This window comes from Daphnia pulicaria, chromosome 3 (genome assembly GCF_021234035.1).
Source record: "Daphnia pulicaria isolate SC F1-1A chromosome 3, SC_F0-13Bv2, whole genome shotgun sequence".
Lineage (NCBI taxonomy): Eukaryota > Metazoa > Arthropoda > Branchiopoda > Diplostraca > Daphniidae > Daphnia > Daphnia pulicaria.
Genome location: NC_060915.1, coordinates 9,325,021 through 9,340,961, shown reverse-complemented (window position 1 = coordinate 9,340,961; position 15,941 = coordinate 9,325,021). Strand labels below are relative to the sequence as shown.

General features: G+C 42.6%; 1 protein-coding gene across 6 annotated transcripts in view; it reads right to left on the bottom strand.

Annotated features, from left to right (window-relative positions):
• Positions 1–11,621, bottom strand: part of LOC124328975 (mucin-17-like) — a 30,337-nt gene extending 18,716 nt beyond the window's left edge. For all 6 annotated transcript variants that reach the window (XM_046787819.1, XM_046787823.1, XM_046787822.1 and 3 more), the window contains exons 1-4: positions 11,010–11,621; positions 5,031–5,159; positions 356–460; positions 34–114 (exon numbers count right to left, since the gene is read on the bottom strand). In XM_046787819.1, the coding sequence (XP_046643775.1) occupies positions 34–114; positions 356–460; positions 5,031–5,159; positions 11,010–11,097 (403 nt within the window). In that variant the 5' untranslated portion in view covers positions 11,098–11,621. The remainder of the gene's footprint in view (positions 1–33; positions 115–355; positions 461–5,030; positions 5,160–11,009) is intronic.
• Positions 11,622–15,941: the final 4,320 nt, after the last annotated feature.

The window sequence follows — 15,941 nt, the reverse complement described above, 5'->3', positions numbered from 1 at the left end:
GAATTCGGAAAAATGTCTAGGCACGGCACTTACCGGAGGACGCGCGTCGGTATCTAACGAGGTCGTCGATGTTCTGCAAGTCCTCGTCCGACTTGCAGTTGCCACCAATCAGCCCTGAAATCCATCATCCAAGAAAGGAGTGTTTATAGCCTTGATTTACGATTCCGTTTCAACACGCTCATATTAGGAAAAAGAGAATTTCCCAAGCTCGACAACAACGAAAGAGAATGTGATATGGAAAACAATGAAGGAGAAATGAATTAGGAGGAGAGAGAGACAAGATAAGACAAGTTGCGCATACTATATCGTCGACGCATAAATACAAATTCCGTGTTGTTTTCTTAAATTATTTTACCTTCGTCGGAGCCATCAGCACAGTCCAGGTTCCCGTTGCCAACCAGATCTCCGCTGATGCAACGTGGCTGCCCGCACAAGCAGGTGAACTCCCAAGGCTGACAATCTATTGGGTAACAAAACACAAAAAAAAAAAAAAAAAGTCAATATTTAAAAAATAATAAAAACGTCATGAACTACTTGGGATTATCAGAAATGATTGGCTGAAAATAATCAGTGCGAATCACTGGACACGAACCAACACGTCATTTCGATCGGGCCATTAGAAGGTTGAAAAACCTAGTTTTTGTAAATTCTATTCGCTGAAATTCGGTTACAGCGCTCTAAATAAACGACGCCTATACAACACAATTTCTCTCTCAATGGCGAAAGAGAGAGAGAGAGAGAGAACTCCCGTTTTTATTTTCCTATCAACTCACGACCATCATCACGATTACGCTTTTTTTCTTCTCGAGTTTTGTGTGCAAAACTGGGACGACCCATCGCCTGGGTGCAAATTTTTTTTCTCTCTCTCTCTCTCTCTCTTCCCTTTCTTGTGGAAGGCGTAGTAGACACATGATAGCCATGAATGATGATGAGATTTTTTCTCTTTCTTTCTGCCTCCTTGACTTGATCCTCGTCGTCATCTCGAGGTTCCATTGGCATTCGGTTTCATCGCGGACCATGCTTTTTCGTGACTGGGTAAGTTGGCTCACGCTTGTGTGTCTGTGTAGCCGGGTGAATCGTGTTTTTAGTAAATTTTATTTTCCCAGTTTCGCTCTGATATAAAGTGGCACTTTTTTCCTTCTTCGCCGCTCTCTCTCTCTCTCTCTCTCTTTCTAGCGGCTGGGGCTTCGTGAGTGATTGTTTGCCAAAGAGGTCGCCGTAAATGCATCTAGCCATAAGAAAGAAGGGAGACGACCAAAACAGAAAATATTCCCCTCTCTCTCTCTCTCTTCTCTTGAATGTTTGTTTGAGGTCTGCAGGCGAAAACCGGTTTGTTCATGGCTCCATCCATGAAAAGAGTTATTTCTCTCCGACGAGCTGAGAGAGCCAAAAAAACGCATGAAACACCTTTCTTTCCTTTTTTTTTAAAAAGAAAAAAAAGTGTTATCGGACTTTTCTAATCTGCCTATCGCCAATATACCTTGCAGGTGAACGTGAACTTAAAGCTCAGAGTGAGTTACAGCAACGAGCTGCAATGGAATTCAGTCCCGGAATTGAATGAAAAGAACAAAAAACCACTTGTCCGTCAACTTCTTTTCTCGTCAAGCATTTGATGTAATCATAAAGGGGCGGTGGCGCAAGTTATGTAGATGAAACACAAATTTAACAACTAAGAAATGAAAAGAAAAAAAAAAAAAAAAAAACGTTTTCTCTTGGCAGCTTTTAGACGAACAAACGCAGGTATATCCTTATTCTTGTGAACCGTGAAAGGTGGCCAGACAGTCGCAAACCAAACTAGAAGCTCGTTATTGGGTTGACCAACGGGCCAAGGCTTCTCCTTCCCTGTTTGATTTCGATTTCTTGGAGTTGCCCATATCAAATCTTGGTTGGACGCAACGGAATATTGAATCAAGGATCCTGGCGTGCCACACCCAGACTCTCGTTCGCTTCTAATTTAGTCCAACCAAAAAATATCTCTGTCCTTCTCTCTCTCTCTCTCTCCCCTTGACGGTTATTCAGCATCTCTTTGGCTTACTCAACAATCTCAATTTGGCAAGGTGTCACTCGGCTGTTGTTGTTTTTCTTTTTTAAAAGAAAGGCTTGACCGAGATGGCGGGAACGTTTTAAAAAAAAATGATCCTATTATGTTTAACGAAGGTCGTACCCTCCTTTCATTGTAAACAGTCTAGACAAAGTACTTCATTTTCGTAACCCCTCATCTGTGACACAATGCGAGAGAGTCGCCAACAAACAAAAAGCAAATAAATTATAACTCAACAGCTATAAACGACGAACGTGATTTCCCGCGAGGCTTCTTTTTTCTTCTTGTCGTATCAGGGAAGAAAGAAAAAATTGGATGTCGTAAGTCATGTGACTGAAATTGTTAAGAATAGCCTAGCTGTATTACCTGTAGCGTCCAGGTAGATAGAGATGTAGGTAAGGTGGGTATGTCTAACGGGACATGTTGGAGGATACTTGGCGCGCACCAAAAACAGCCGGGGCGCCGAGTTCTTAACTTATACACGGCCGTGTACAACGCATATACACAACTAGCGTGCTTAGGGATATTATTTCGACATGCACCGGTGGTAATACCCCGTTGCGCTGCACTCACCTGACCCGTCTCTCTCTCTCTCTCTCTCACAGCTATTCCTTCCTTTTTTTTCTATTTCCAAACTATTCATCCGATTCCTCTTCTTCTTCTTCTTTTTAAACAAGTGCTATTTCCCATGGAAGGGGGGGATGTTTGTTGCCTCAATGGCGAAAAAATAAAATAAATGCGCATCGTTTGTAAAAAGCTGCGTACGGATTTGTTGGAGCGAAACCCCAAAAAAGTCTAAATAAATATAACAGAAAAAGACCAAAAAAGCAAACTGTCCTTTCTAATTTCATTTCCGCATTGCGACGGCCCTTTATACATATCTGGCCCGCATATTTGTATGCCATCTTTGTATACGTACCACATTTTATAGACGCTGGAGAAAAAAGATTGACGGATACAAAAAATAAAAAAACACATATCGATCCTTCTAAGGGTTTTTACACATAATTCGGCTTCCTTTCTGATGAAATTCCATTCGAATTTTTTTCTTTCCCGCCAGTGTTTTATTGAGAATTGGTGCTGGTTTCTAGAATTAGAAAAATGCCCATAATTGCAGAGTTGCTTATGCAACTATTTCCTGAGCCCAACATTCACAAATGAGCTGGTCGGTGAAAGGTTTCGTATCCTTGCCAACATTTGAGTGACTCATTCCCATTTAGCATGGTTGGTTATATTGTTCTAAGGTTGCCGACAAACTTGATTGCCTTGCTTACGATCCAGCACATTCGATGGCTGCTGGACAGAGAAATAATAAAAGTGACAGGCTTCCACTTTTCGAAAGAAAAAGTCAAGGAGACGAGATGTAATAATATTGGCTAGAAAAATGTTGCGCTGCTCGGCTGTTTCCTCCTTTTTTCCGCATGCAGGATGGAAGTGGTTGGCTCCGTTAAGAGAACCGGCCTGACCCTCCTGACACAGCGCGCAGGTCGTATACGGATAAAAGAAAAGCTCGACAAAAGGGAGAAGAAGAAGAAGAAGAATCGTCAGAAGAACACGCAAAGAGCCCCACGTAAACAACACACACACACAGACACACGGAGACCGCACGGCCAAAGTGAATGTGGTCATCATCATCCATCCCCCCCATCTCTTTTCTCTGCGCGCTCTATCGCGGTGCCATCGAGACTTCCTCCCCTCCGGGGGTTGCAAGGCAGTTGAAAGGCCAGAAGAGAATGAGTAACGGGACTGAGCGTGACCTCGCTAGGAATGCTGATGCACCGTGAAATGCAGCAGCTACAGAAGGTAAAAAAAAGAAGAAGAAACTGAGCGCGCGCGAGCTCACCTCCCGCCATCTTTCTTTCGCTAGCCCACCAAAAAATAAAAGGCGCTCAATTCAGATCTTTTTCTTTTCTACTAATTTCCTTTTTTCGTCATTTCTCTGAGCTCTTGTGAATGAAAGATTCGTCTTCCCCAAAACAGTTCCACATAATAACCGCGCACCAGTAATAACAGAATCGACGACGCGGGATATATTTTATTTCCGCGGTCGCGCAAAAATAAAAATAAAAAAAGGAAAGAAAAGCACCGCAACGACACGTCGGGAGTTCACAACTTTCTCATCGCGCGTCAAACGAACCGAAAATCTTCTTCTTATTCAAAAGCTGCCTTTCCCCCCCTCTTTATATAAAGGAGCTGATTCTTTTTGAGTCGAACACGCCCCCACCCGATGGATGGAAAATAGAATCCGTTGGTCGGATTGAGTGAAATGTGGCACATTCATAAAGGAAAAACTGACATGTGAAAAACTGTTTACGGTATAGACTAGAAAATTCGGGGACGGTGATGTACATTTCATCGGTCGATCCAGACCATCATTCACGATCCGGCTTGTGGCTGGTTTTTTCGTGGCCTTTGATCATTTCTTTTAACACACGAATTCCTGCTGCCTTTTTCTCTTTGACTGGGAATTGAATGCACGTCGACGGTTTGTCGTGGGCTCCTACGAGTTGAGGTTTATGAGTTCCGAGGATTCGATACGGCCGTTCTCTCCTACCCAAAACTGGTTGCCCGGCATATTTTCTAATGTATATTAGACATATAAAACTGGGCAACAAGTGTATCTGTTATGTGCGCGTCCGCTTTTTGTTTGTTTCAGAAGGGTTGTTTTACGAGCTTGGCGCAAGATTATGTTAATGTAACACAGCGTGGTGTAATCGGGTGTGTACTAACCACCAGCTAGGAAGAAAAAAATACCTGTTATCCCTCATCTCTTTTTTGGTGGGGGGCTTCTTATAGTTTCTTTTGGTTTGCTGCTCCAAAAACAGATTTGAGAACGGGAGTATTCACTCAGAAATACTCGAGTGATGAGATCAGCTGCTGCGACCGAATAAGGAACGGTAAGACTGAAATGATAACAATCTCATCCACCCACCCACCCATCCATCTAGAGAGAGAGATATCGAAACGGGTTTGGTTGGATTCGACTCACCTTCATCAGATGCGTCGGGACAATCGGCGACGCCGTCCTGCACACGTTCCAGCTCGATGCAGATGCTGGGGTGATTCCGGCATGCCACTTGGGTCGACAGGTCGCAGGCGGACGTTGATCCTTCTCCTCCTGTTGCGTTGTGCGCGTACATTTGATGATTGTCGGCCAGGACATAAAACGAGAAAGAAACACAAAGTCGTTTAGAGATTAGCGTCGTCGTGCATCGGGAATACGCCAACTGCTGCGTGCGCAGGCAATAATGCACAAAGCGGATCCCATTGGCCCCAGTGATTCACTTCCCCGGCTCTACTCCACCCTTTTGCCGATCCATGTGTCCCTATATGGCATTTTTCTTTTTTCATGTGGGGTCTTCTATTTTTACCTTGACTATTGTAAAAAGCAGCAGCAGAAGAAGAAGAAGAAGTTTACGGCGCACCGCAAGTGAAACGAGGAAGTCACAATTGTGAAGGGGAAGATATATCAGAAAAGGGCGTGTAGAATTTTTCAATAGATAATTTCCTGGTGCCCATGGAAATAATCCTTGTAATTAGGTACGCAAGGTCTTTCTCAAGACTCAAGAGGATGATCTCATTCCGCAGAGAGAGAGGTGGTTCGATCTCTTGAGCATCCATCAAGATGGGAGCAGTTCATCAAGGCGAGCTCGTGCCGACTATATCGTTTTTCCTTTCTTTTTTGTTACTAATCAATTATTCACGTGTTACGGCGGTAATCGGAATTATGTATAGACAGCAACCAGTACACCGATCGCCGAGTAGATTATTAATGAAAAAAAAAACGTGGTGGAATGATTTGCATAAGACGTTAAAAAACCTCCAAAACACTCAACTAGGGGGAAAAAGAAAAGAATTGGTAAGGACTATGTTACTGACGCGTTACCGTTACAAGCCGGATTTCGATAGACGAAGAAAAAACAAATAAAAATTACGTAGAATGTGTTGATGGAGGACGATTTTTTTTTTTCTTTTCTTTTGTAAATATCTACACCCGGTCTGTCCGGTTCGTGTAGGTTCTTTTTGTTTTTTTCGTTACACAATTTTCTGTGAGCTCACGCAGATGGCGATACGCAATAATGTGACGCTGGTTTACTCCCGGACGAGGGGGGAAGAGCTGCACAGTCAGAGAGGTCAGCTAGGGACGTTCACCTGCGACACTTTTGTTGGCTTCAGCCAGCCCAGCCAGCCAGCCAGCAGCAGCCCAATGCATAAAAGGTCGAATGCAAAATAGGCAGGGCACCCAACCACCGCTATACACCACCTCTCTATACAGCAACAATCAGACATAGTCCAGGGGTTTCCACAATGTCCGCGTGCAAATGTGCTGCCGGCGTCGTCGGAATTCGTTTGGGCACGGCTTGTGGGGTCAACATCTAACAAATAGCTGCCCTCCAGTCTCCCACCCGTTTATGGACCGTCGGTAAAGAACAACCCGACATTTGCGCATTGTAACGCAAATGACGTGAGTTCGTTGGACCATCCCAAACGATAAAAAGAACGCGGAGAAACATTACGAGAGACTAGAGAGAGAAAAAAACATTAAAACAACACCAGTCCGAAGCTACAAGGATGAAACAAAACAATTTTTTTAAAAAGTCTTATCTTTTTTTTCCTCCAGTGGTAGACGTATAGCAGTTGTCTAATAAAATATTGCTTTGCGTTGCTGACCAAATTTTCCGAGAGTCGGAGCGTGATATATTGTGGGAAACGTCTAACGGCATCGATAGGTTGAAAGAATTGTTACCGTATAGTTTTTGATTGTCTCGTATGTGTGTTCGTTATCCTATTTCCTCGACCGGAATACATATTAACTCGATTGAATTTGATCGAGCGTTGGAATCTCTTCCTGGTGCCATCATTCAAATTTCTTTCCAGGAAAGCAAAGAAGAAGAAGAAGTATTAAAAAAAAGTAGCGCTAAATTTTTCTTTTCCTTTTTTCTCATTCTGATGCCGTGTGAATACACAAGTCCGATATACAAAGGTTCTCGCATGTTTTTAACCGAAATCAAGAAATAAAAAAAAATGTGGTCTAGATTCACGGCGGACATGGAGAAGAAGAAGAAGAAGTCCGGCGAAAGAAGAATAATAACTCTCTTCCCTCATCCGTCCGTGACTGCAAAACTTTCTACTGTACATAAGAAAAAGATTCCCGGTCAATCATCTTTTTCTTTGGGTGTTCCGACTTGTTCGCCAAGAAAAAAAAGAATCGGCTACACGATCACTCACATTGCGATTCTCCTTTTGTTTCCCCCACACTGGGTAACCAACAAAATTGAATTTCTCTTTTTCTTCTTCTTTGAATTCAAATAGAAGATTGTAAACTCCAAATTTCCACGTGTTTGTAGTGCTGCAAATTTAGTTTCAATTAATATTTGATTCATCATTCAGTTTTATCTAGATTTATAACTAAATAAAAAGCTAAATAAATAAATTCCTAGTCCTCAACGTATTGAAAAAACCCATGAGTGTTTGAGTTGCTTCACCAACGAAAACCACCCAGTGACTTGTTGACATGGACATTGTTGGACAAGAAAACTCTGAAATGCCTGAAATGATGCCTTCATATGATCTTCCAGTGTTTTTCCTAATTCTGCCATGGTGGTCTCAACCTGGCTTCTGACAAGAAATCTAATACAAGTGTCTAATGTCTATGTTTAGCTCTGCCTTACACTGCAAAATAATTTATACTCAAGTTTTACAACAAAAGACAAACATACCTGCCAAAATAGTAAAATGTCCATTTTAAAGTGCACATCTGATTTGATGTGTATGTGATGATGATTTCTAGTATTTTTTATCACGTTTATCACAATTTATTAAAGTATTTTTAAAAAAGAAAGACATTTCATTGTGTCGACTGTCGTTCGCTAAATTGTAGTCTGCCAATCTGGAATTGACCCGGGTTTTTTTTTGCACTTGCCAGATTGCGAAAATGAGTCGAAAATTGACTAACTTTTTTATAATCGAGTTTTTTATTAAATTTGTTTTAGAAAACCAAACATTCAATAAAATGATTGAGTAAAAAACTAAAAAAAAAAAAACTAATAAATCTGAATAAATGGAATAAAACCGAGTAATACGACAAAACTAGATATTGGCAAAACCAGATTTGCAACGCTACATTTTTGGTCCCTGATTATTAATATTAGCCGTAAAATATCATCATCAACTGTGATGGCCGTACGGAAGACACGTTCCCTCATTGCCCGGCACGTGAGTGTAACGGTAACAATTTCGATGGCCGACTAGGAAGGTTATTTTGAACGCAAGAGAGAAAAGTGAACAGAACACCTGTGTTTTCATTTTGATTGCGTTCATCCGTGACCCTTCGCCTCCCCGTATGAAACAGATTCACGTCGTCGTCGTGTGTCTGTCTCGAAGGAAGTAACGAATCTCTTTTTATTCGGCTTATTCTCATTTTATTTTTTGTCTTTTCGTGTGACGTTATAGTTCACTTGGGTAGGTGGCAGCCGAAATAACGAAAAAAAAATAAAAAAATGTCGTCGACATTTAGCGACCCGCAAGATCCCCATCAAATCATCAAAAAAAGTCTTTAATATCGTGCTGCGGGACTGTGGCGCAAATCTCTCTATTCTACTTCTCATCAAAGAAAATGGTTGCTTCCTTCCTCTCTTCTCCATTTCTTTTTGAAAAATGCATTCCGCTATCTATTTCCACCCGAAAAAATAAAAACCATTGGCAAAAAGCGCAGCTCACACAGAATGGAGAAATTCAAAAACCTCAAAGAAAAAGAAAAAAAAGTTTTGCTCCGCTTTTGTTGGGGTTGTTGTTGTTTTTATTCCTTTCCTTTAATCTCCTCCCACTACCAGTTAGCATGTCCGCCTTTTTTAAATTTGATTCCTCTTCTTCTTCTTCTTGAATAATGTAAAGAAAATAAAAGGGAAGGCTCGTGCACCGTAGTGTATACTTAATATAACTTGATGTGCTCTACTACTATAACGGTACGGCACCGACGACGACGATGCTACTTATGTACTTCTTTTCCACCTTCGTGAGCGCGCCCCAATGTCCAAAAGCTAATCCCGTTTCGACAAGGGGTCCGGGACTCCTAGCTTATAGTAGCCCGTTACTTCACTTCTTCTTCTTCTTCTTCTTGTATTTCTTTTTCCGTTTTATTTATTTTTTCCCCCCTTCCTTTCGTCAACACCCTCCAATTAGATTGCGTGTAAAGCCCAGCCTTTTTAGCCTTGCCGGGAACTAGAGAGGGGCTCTCTCTTTTTTTCCTCTCCCGATGGCGCACCTTCATCTTCTTCTTCTTTTTTCTTGGCCAACTGTGTGAAAATAAGAAATGGGTAAAGTAGGCATGAAATAGCCAGGCGACCGGTACGGCCGCCGCCGTCCGCCTAACATTGTGTAATATTCCACGCTGCGCAGGAGCCGTTACTTGATTGACCAATACACCCAGAGAAAGAAACTCGGCCATTTGTCATCATTCTTTTACGGAGAATTGTTGTATTTTTCTTTTACTATCAATACTTTCCATCGAGCTGCTTCTTTTTCTGCAAATGCATAAAAATTATGTCACGGTCATGAGATGTTGATTGTTAATATATTATTTTTGTAGACCTAATTTTCCTAAACGAAAAAACAAAAACAAATATGTTTGTCTGTCATTTCGTCACCGCCCTCCATTTTCCCGTCGATTTTCAATTCCCATGACCAAAGTTCTTAACAGCTCAACGCCGGGCCCCCTTTTTTTTTGGCAGATATACATCTAACTGTATCCAACAACAACCACCACCACCGACGAAAACATTTCGCCAGATGCTTGAGACTTGAGAGTGATGGCAGAAATTCCACAAACAGATGTCGGTTTTTTCTGTTTTTTCGTTTCTTTAAAAAATTAAGGATTGAAATCTCTGCCCATCTCGGGACGGACGACGGTCGGGTTGTGTGGCGTGCAGACCAAACAAGCACCAGGCATCACAACGACCTAGCGATGCAGCAAACGGCCGGCCATCCCTGCGTGGCCATCATCATCTGCCTCCCGGTTCCTCCAAGTCTATTTATGGTAGTGAACGCGCCGTGGGTCCCTTCTCTCGCGTGCGCAGAAAAGATATGCGCCAAAGACGGACGTCGCTCTGCTCCGGGCCATCAGACCAACACACACAGAAAGAAACAAGAAGCGGTTTCTTCTTCTTTTTCGATCGAAATGCATACTAAATCAGCGCACAAGGCCAAAGAAAGATGAACGAGGTCTTACGGTACTGGACACAAGAGGATCGCAATGGCCAAATTTTGGGGGGAAAAAAAAAAAGATTTTTGAATTTTTATTCCGATTGGCTTTTTGTGGCAGCCGAGACTGGGCATTCAAAACGGTTCTATAGCCACTGCTGGCCCCTGGAGCATTAATTTTCTATTTTTTTCTTTTTTTTTATTTGTGGCGGAGAAATGTTTGATTTTTGATTATCTTTTCATTTCTTCGGGGGGGAATGCGACAGGACCACTCAAAGTATAACCATAGCAAACAAACGAAACCAAATTGGCCCGACGACCGTATTTCTTTTTTCAAATTCAAAATGAAATAAAAGAAAAAAACAAGGCAATTTGAAGGCGCGTTTCCGTCTCTAGACGCTAATCATCTTTAAAGCAATCATTTTAAATTTAATTCTGCAGTCGGAACTCTTGCGGTCGTCCCGTTCTAAATGCCGGTGGTCGTTATAATACAATTTGGCTTCTAGCTATGGGATAAAGTACGGATGAGTCCGTCAGAATTTTTCTGGGAATGAAATAAAATTGACTTTTCACGGTTTCATTCAAACGAATTAAACGTCGCAACTGACACAATTGTGGGTGGAGTGTGGGCAGATCGGAATGACCGGCTTCTTATTTTTCCAAATTTAACCCAAAAAATGAAAAGAGGAAAAAACAGTGGAGAGAGATAAACAGGCACACGGACGTGTGAGTTTTCTTATTTTTTTTAAAATGAGAATAACAATCCTACCTTGGTTGGCATTGATGAATGCGACGTTGAGTAAGAGGAGAGCCGCAAGAGCAACGCTCCACCCACCGATGGATGGCTGCTGCTGCATCTTGGGACTCGCGGGCCGGACGTGGAAAGTTGAATTGAAAAACTTGATTCGTTGGCGCCCGTTAAAAGCGCTTCCGAAAAAAAAACAACAACAATAAATTCTTTTCCCAACCGGTCCCTTCCGGTGATGTGAAAAATTGTGTAATCCTGGTCAATATCGCAAGTGCTGTGGGAGGCGGAGGAGAGGAGACTGGGCGATGATGATTTTTCAAATGAGTTCACCAATTATACAAGAGCCGCTACCACCGATGACGCACCAAATAATTGTAAAACCGACGGTCGACAACCATCCACACAAAAATGACGGAGAGTTCGCAACACCTTTTTCTTGGGGGATTTCAACTAAATTTCTTCGATTTCGTGTCGTTTCTTTTCCTAGCGAAAAGAAAGAAGAGATTCAGCTGAGGTTAGAGCGAGAGAGAGAGAGAGAGGCAACTTGTGTGAGTAGTTGTTGGGGGTGTTGTGCGGCCGTAGCCCAGCCGGTCTGTCGTGATGGACTGTTCACCTGGAACTGAGGCGGGGTGCCAGTCGGTTGCTTCGCTATAGTCTGAATCCAAGTCAGAAGATGAAGAAGAAGAAGGGAATAAAGGAGAGAGAAAAAGAGAAAGAAAAAGAAAAAAGTTACCGCTGGAAAAACAGGTGGATCGCCAGAGGCATCAGGAGAAGGAGGAGGAGAGAAGGTGGTGGTGGTGGTGCTTGTTGCGATGGTGTCGTGTGTGGCGCAGTGGAGCAACTTGAGGGAGTTGCATGCGCGCACGAAACAACAGAGAAAGGAGACGAGAGAAAAGAGAAAGAGAGAGGCCAAAGAGGCGGGACGAACATTCTCAACTGCAAAGGCAACGAGAAAAAATATAAAAGAAAAAGAAAGAATCGGACCCCCACTCTCTCACTTGATATTATATTATATAACTTATATAATACCCGTATAATATTTAAAAAGACTCAACTACAACAACATCGATCGATTTCAACTCTACCCGAAATGATTGTTTCGTTTTCATTCTGACGACCGGGAAAACACACACACACGTCGGCTCAATCATTTAATCGGCAATCGATGCGGATATAACCACAATTTCAGACTAGTTGAGAGAAATCTTATTAATTGAACGCTTTTTTAAAAAAACATTTGGAAGGATTCAGCCGTGAATTCACACACAATGTCGAATCTATTCATCGTCGGCCGACGTGTGTGTGTGTCATGAATTAGAAATAAAAACAAGACACACACAGAGAGAGAGAGAGAACGAAAAAGAAGAAAAAAGAGAGAGAGAAACCGACACACATGAAGGATATATTATAATGTGCTGGCGTGCGTGAGTGCATCTGCCGAAGAGCCGGCGATAGTTTTTTGTTTCTCTTTCAACTGCACTGCGTTGTTGTTTTTTTTTCCCCTTTAAGCCAAAAAAGAAAAAGGGTTAAGACAACTTTTCCTCGACAGCCTTGATCTCCGTGCACGTTGTTGGTTGTTGTCGGTTGTTGTTGTTGTGCATACATGTTTTTTTTATATGGCGTCGGGTGGCGTCAACACTTCTTCTTCTTCTCCCTCCTTATTTCTATTTTTATTCCAGGCTGTTCCAGATTCTGTGTGCTAGACATTTCCATCTGCAGAGATGGCAAGCGGAAATTTCGCCATCTCTTTTAATGGACATGTTAAAAATAAAAAAAGAGGCAGAAGAAGAAGAAGAAGAAGAAGATCCCGTGAATCAATGGGCTGGATCTCTGGTCTCGACTCTTGCGCACTATAAACATACAGTCGACTGCCGAATCACAAAAGAGTGAAAAATACATCGTAAAATCTAGTCAAGAAGAAGTCTCCACCTTATTCGAAATTCGGCGAGAGAGAGAAAGGAGACCCTAATGAGATGAGATTGCGGTTCACGACCGCTAGACTCTACACACGGGCGACGGATGTATATACACACACGAAACCAGGGAAAAGAAAGCAAAAACAGAGAGAGAAAGAGAAGAGAGACCGACGGATATACTATATGCATATGAGAGTGAGAGATTCCACCACGACGACCGAGAACGCTATCGGTGTCGGAACGCTCATCGCTGGGCCGAAAATCCAGTCGTCCCATAGTCATCCGAGACCGCAGGTTCGTCCAAAGTCCCATCAAACGAATTGTACCATCAGCTGTAGAGTGAAATGAGCCAAAAGAGGAGTAATAGTACACTGCGCTAAGCGCAATCGTAACTTTCCATTCGTTAAGTCAAAATGTGGAATACAGACAAATAAATAAAAAGTCACATCGTCATTTCCTCGTTAGATTCTTTCTCTCTTGGCGTATAGTTGAATTTTACGGCTTTGTGTGTGGCTAAATACCTCGAGTCTATTTGTTGTTGTTGTTGTTGCTCTTTGGCTGACACAGAAAAACACATTCCGTTCGGCAATCAGCCACCAGCAGGAGGAGAAGATAACAACAACTTGTGTGTGTGTGGATGTCTACGAGGAGGATGAGACAGCTGAATGCCTGGACATTTTTTCTTCTCTCGTTGCCGGTGGTACGCCGGTGTTGAAACGGACTAATCAAAATAGCGCATCATCACGGCTCCTGCTCGCTTTCGTCCCTCTTCTGGCTGCCGGAATCTTTTTTTTTTTTCTCGGTGGGGTGGGGGAAAGAAACGACGTGTGCATGATTTTTCTACGGGCTCGGAATAATTTAAGATGAGCGCTTTCTCCTTTCACCCCCCAAGTCAAGTGACTTCCGTGTTCTCCGTCAAAGTCTCGTCTAGCTCCTCTTCCACCGAGCGGAAGAATATGAATCCCCCCGTGGAAATCTTGAAGACGAGAAGAAGAAGAAGAAGATCAACCATTCCGAAAGCATAACTCTTTCCGAGTGGAAAACACGGTTCCACTCTTAATATTTCCACCCTCTCCCGAAGAACATGACACTGTTGAATGTGACATTCTTCTTCTTCTTCTTCTTCCCTTCATGAAAAGATCTACCGCGAGTCATTCTGAATTATTAATCGCTCGGGCGAACTCGAGGAAACCAAAGACAGAGACAAAGTTGCAACCAGAGACACAGGTAGTCTACCAAGAAAGAAAAGAACTGTGTAAAATTAAGTAACCCGCGCGCGCAATCAAATGTTTTGGACGACACCGCCATACATGGCGACTTCCTTTGATTGTTTGCCATCCTCCTCCCGTGTGTACCGTGTGTCGTCAATCTATTTCCGGATTACTTCTTTTTTTCCCCCGGTGCATTTTGGCGTTTCCGTTATTGGCAGAACGAATGGAATTGTTAGCCAGCACGCGCTGCCCGCCAGCGCATTGAACTTTTGGCGAAGGAAAATCATTTCGACTTGCGCACACACACACACACACGCACAAAAATGGAGGAAGTCGAAAAGAAACCCAGAAAAAAAAAAAACAACTTGGCAAAATAAAAAGTAGGACGTAGATTTCGGTGGTGCGCCGGATCGAATAGAAATAAAAAAAAAAAATTCGCTGGCCGTTTGGGAGACTGGGCAGAAGAGTCTGGGCCGTCGTCCCTAGTCTGCTGTCCCGGACAAGATGAAGTGGTTTTCTTCTCTTCTGTCGTGGTGGTTTTGGTGTGACACCCCAACTTCGTATGTACGTCCAGTACAGTCTGTATCGATATGTCTAATGCCACGGAGAGATCCGGTCGATGGATCATTCATAACTTGACATCCACACTAGGAGAACGAGTGTGTCTAGCAGCGGTTTTTGCGGTCGTGTTGGTTGGTATTCGTTTCTTTCTTTTCATCTTTCTTCTCTTATCAGGAAGACAAAAACCAAAAAAAAAAAAAAATGTTTAACCTTTTTCTTTTTCGTTCGTCCGGACGACGACAAGAGGAATTCCATTCACGATACGAATCAACTTCATCATCGTCAAAGAAAAACTGCCATTTTCTTTTCTTCTTTTCTTTTCTTTTTTTCGATTATTTGGCGGATGCGGATATCGCCGAGAAATGTTTACGACGTTAGGCTAATAACCTGATAGCCTTTTCTGTGGGTCTAAGCTCCCAAAAATCACTAAAAGGACGTACGCCATTATAAGGCCCTTGTGTGCATGTGTTTGTTGTGTGTGAACGAAACGAATGCAAACAGGTCGCCGGTTCTTGTTTTAAAAAACAGAAGAAGAAAAAGAAGAAGAAGAAGAAGAAGAAGAAGAGCGGAGATGTGGTGCCGTGGCGCTCGTTTCCCTCCGCTCCGATCCCCCCACCTCGTTAAAAGCATTTCCGCTGATGGAAAGAATCACAGAGCCTGCTCCAAAGTACTAACCTAATTAGGTCGTTAGGTATCTCTCTCTTCTGCATTTGGAAAGCCCTAGCCGAAAGTTGTCTCATAAGACGTGCTGAGTGGGGGGGGGGGGGGGGGGGAGGGAGGAAGGCTTGTTCTGTGAGGTACATCGAAGAGAGGAGAGAGATTGAAAAATATAAAAATGAGACAGTCTGAAACAACTAAAAACCGGCGATGAAATAGAAAGGAACCGTGTCGCATTTTTCGGGGAAACAAAACGAGACGCACAAGTTACAAACAACAAAAACAAAAAACGGGAGAAAAACAAAAAATCTACACACGGGAAAAATAAAAAAAAAATGTTGATACATGAAAAGAAGAAAAAAAGTCAGAACTTTCATGCCCGATGGCGTCCTGGTGGCACAAAGAAGAAGAAGAAGAAGTCTATAAGAGCCTCTCTATACGTACGTACATAATAATAATCTCTGTATATGTGTGTCTGTGAATCATCCCGAAGGGGGGTGGGCGGGAATTTTTGAGTTTTTTCTCTTCTCGTGTAAAAAAAAAAAAAAAAAGTCGACGAGAGAGTTGAATAAATGAATCGCTGATGCGCTCAAGCGCGACTCTTGGAT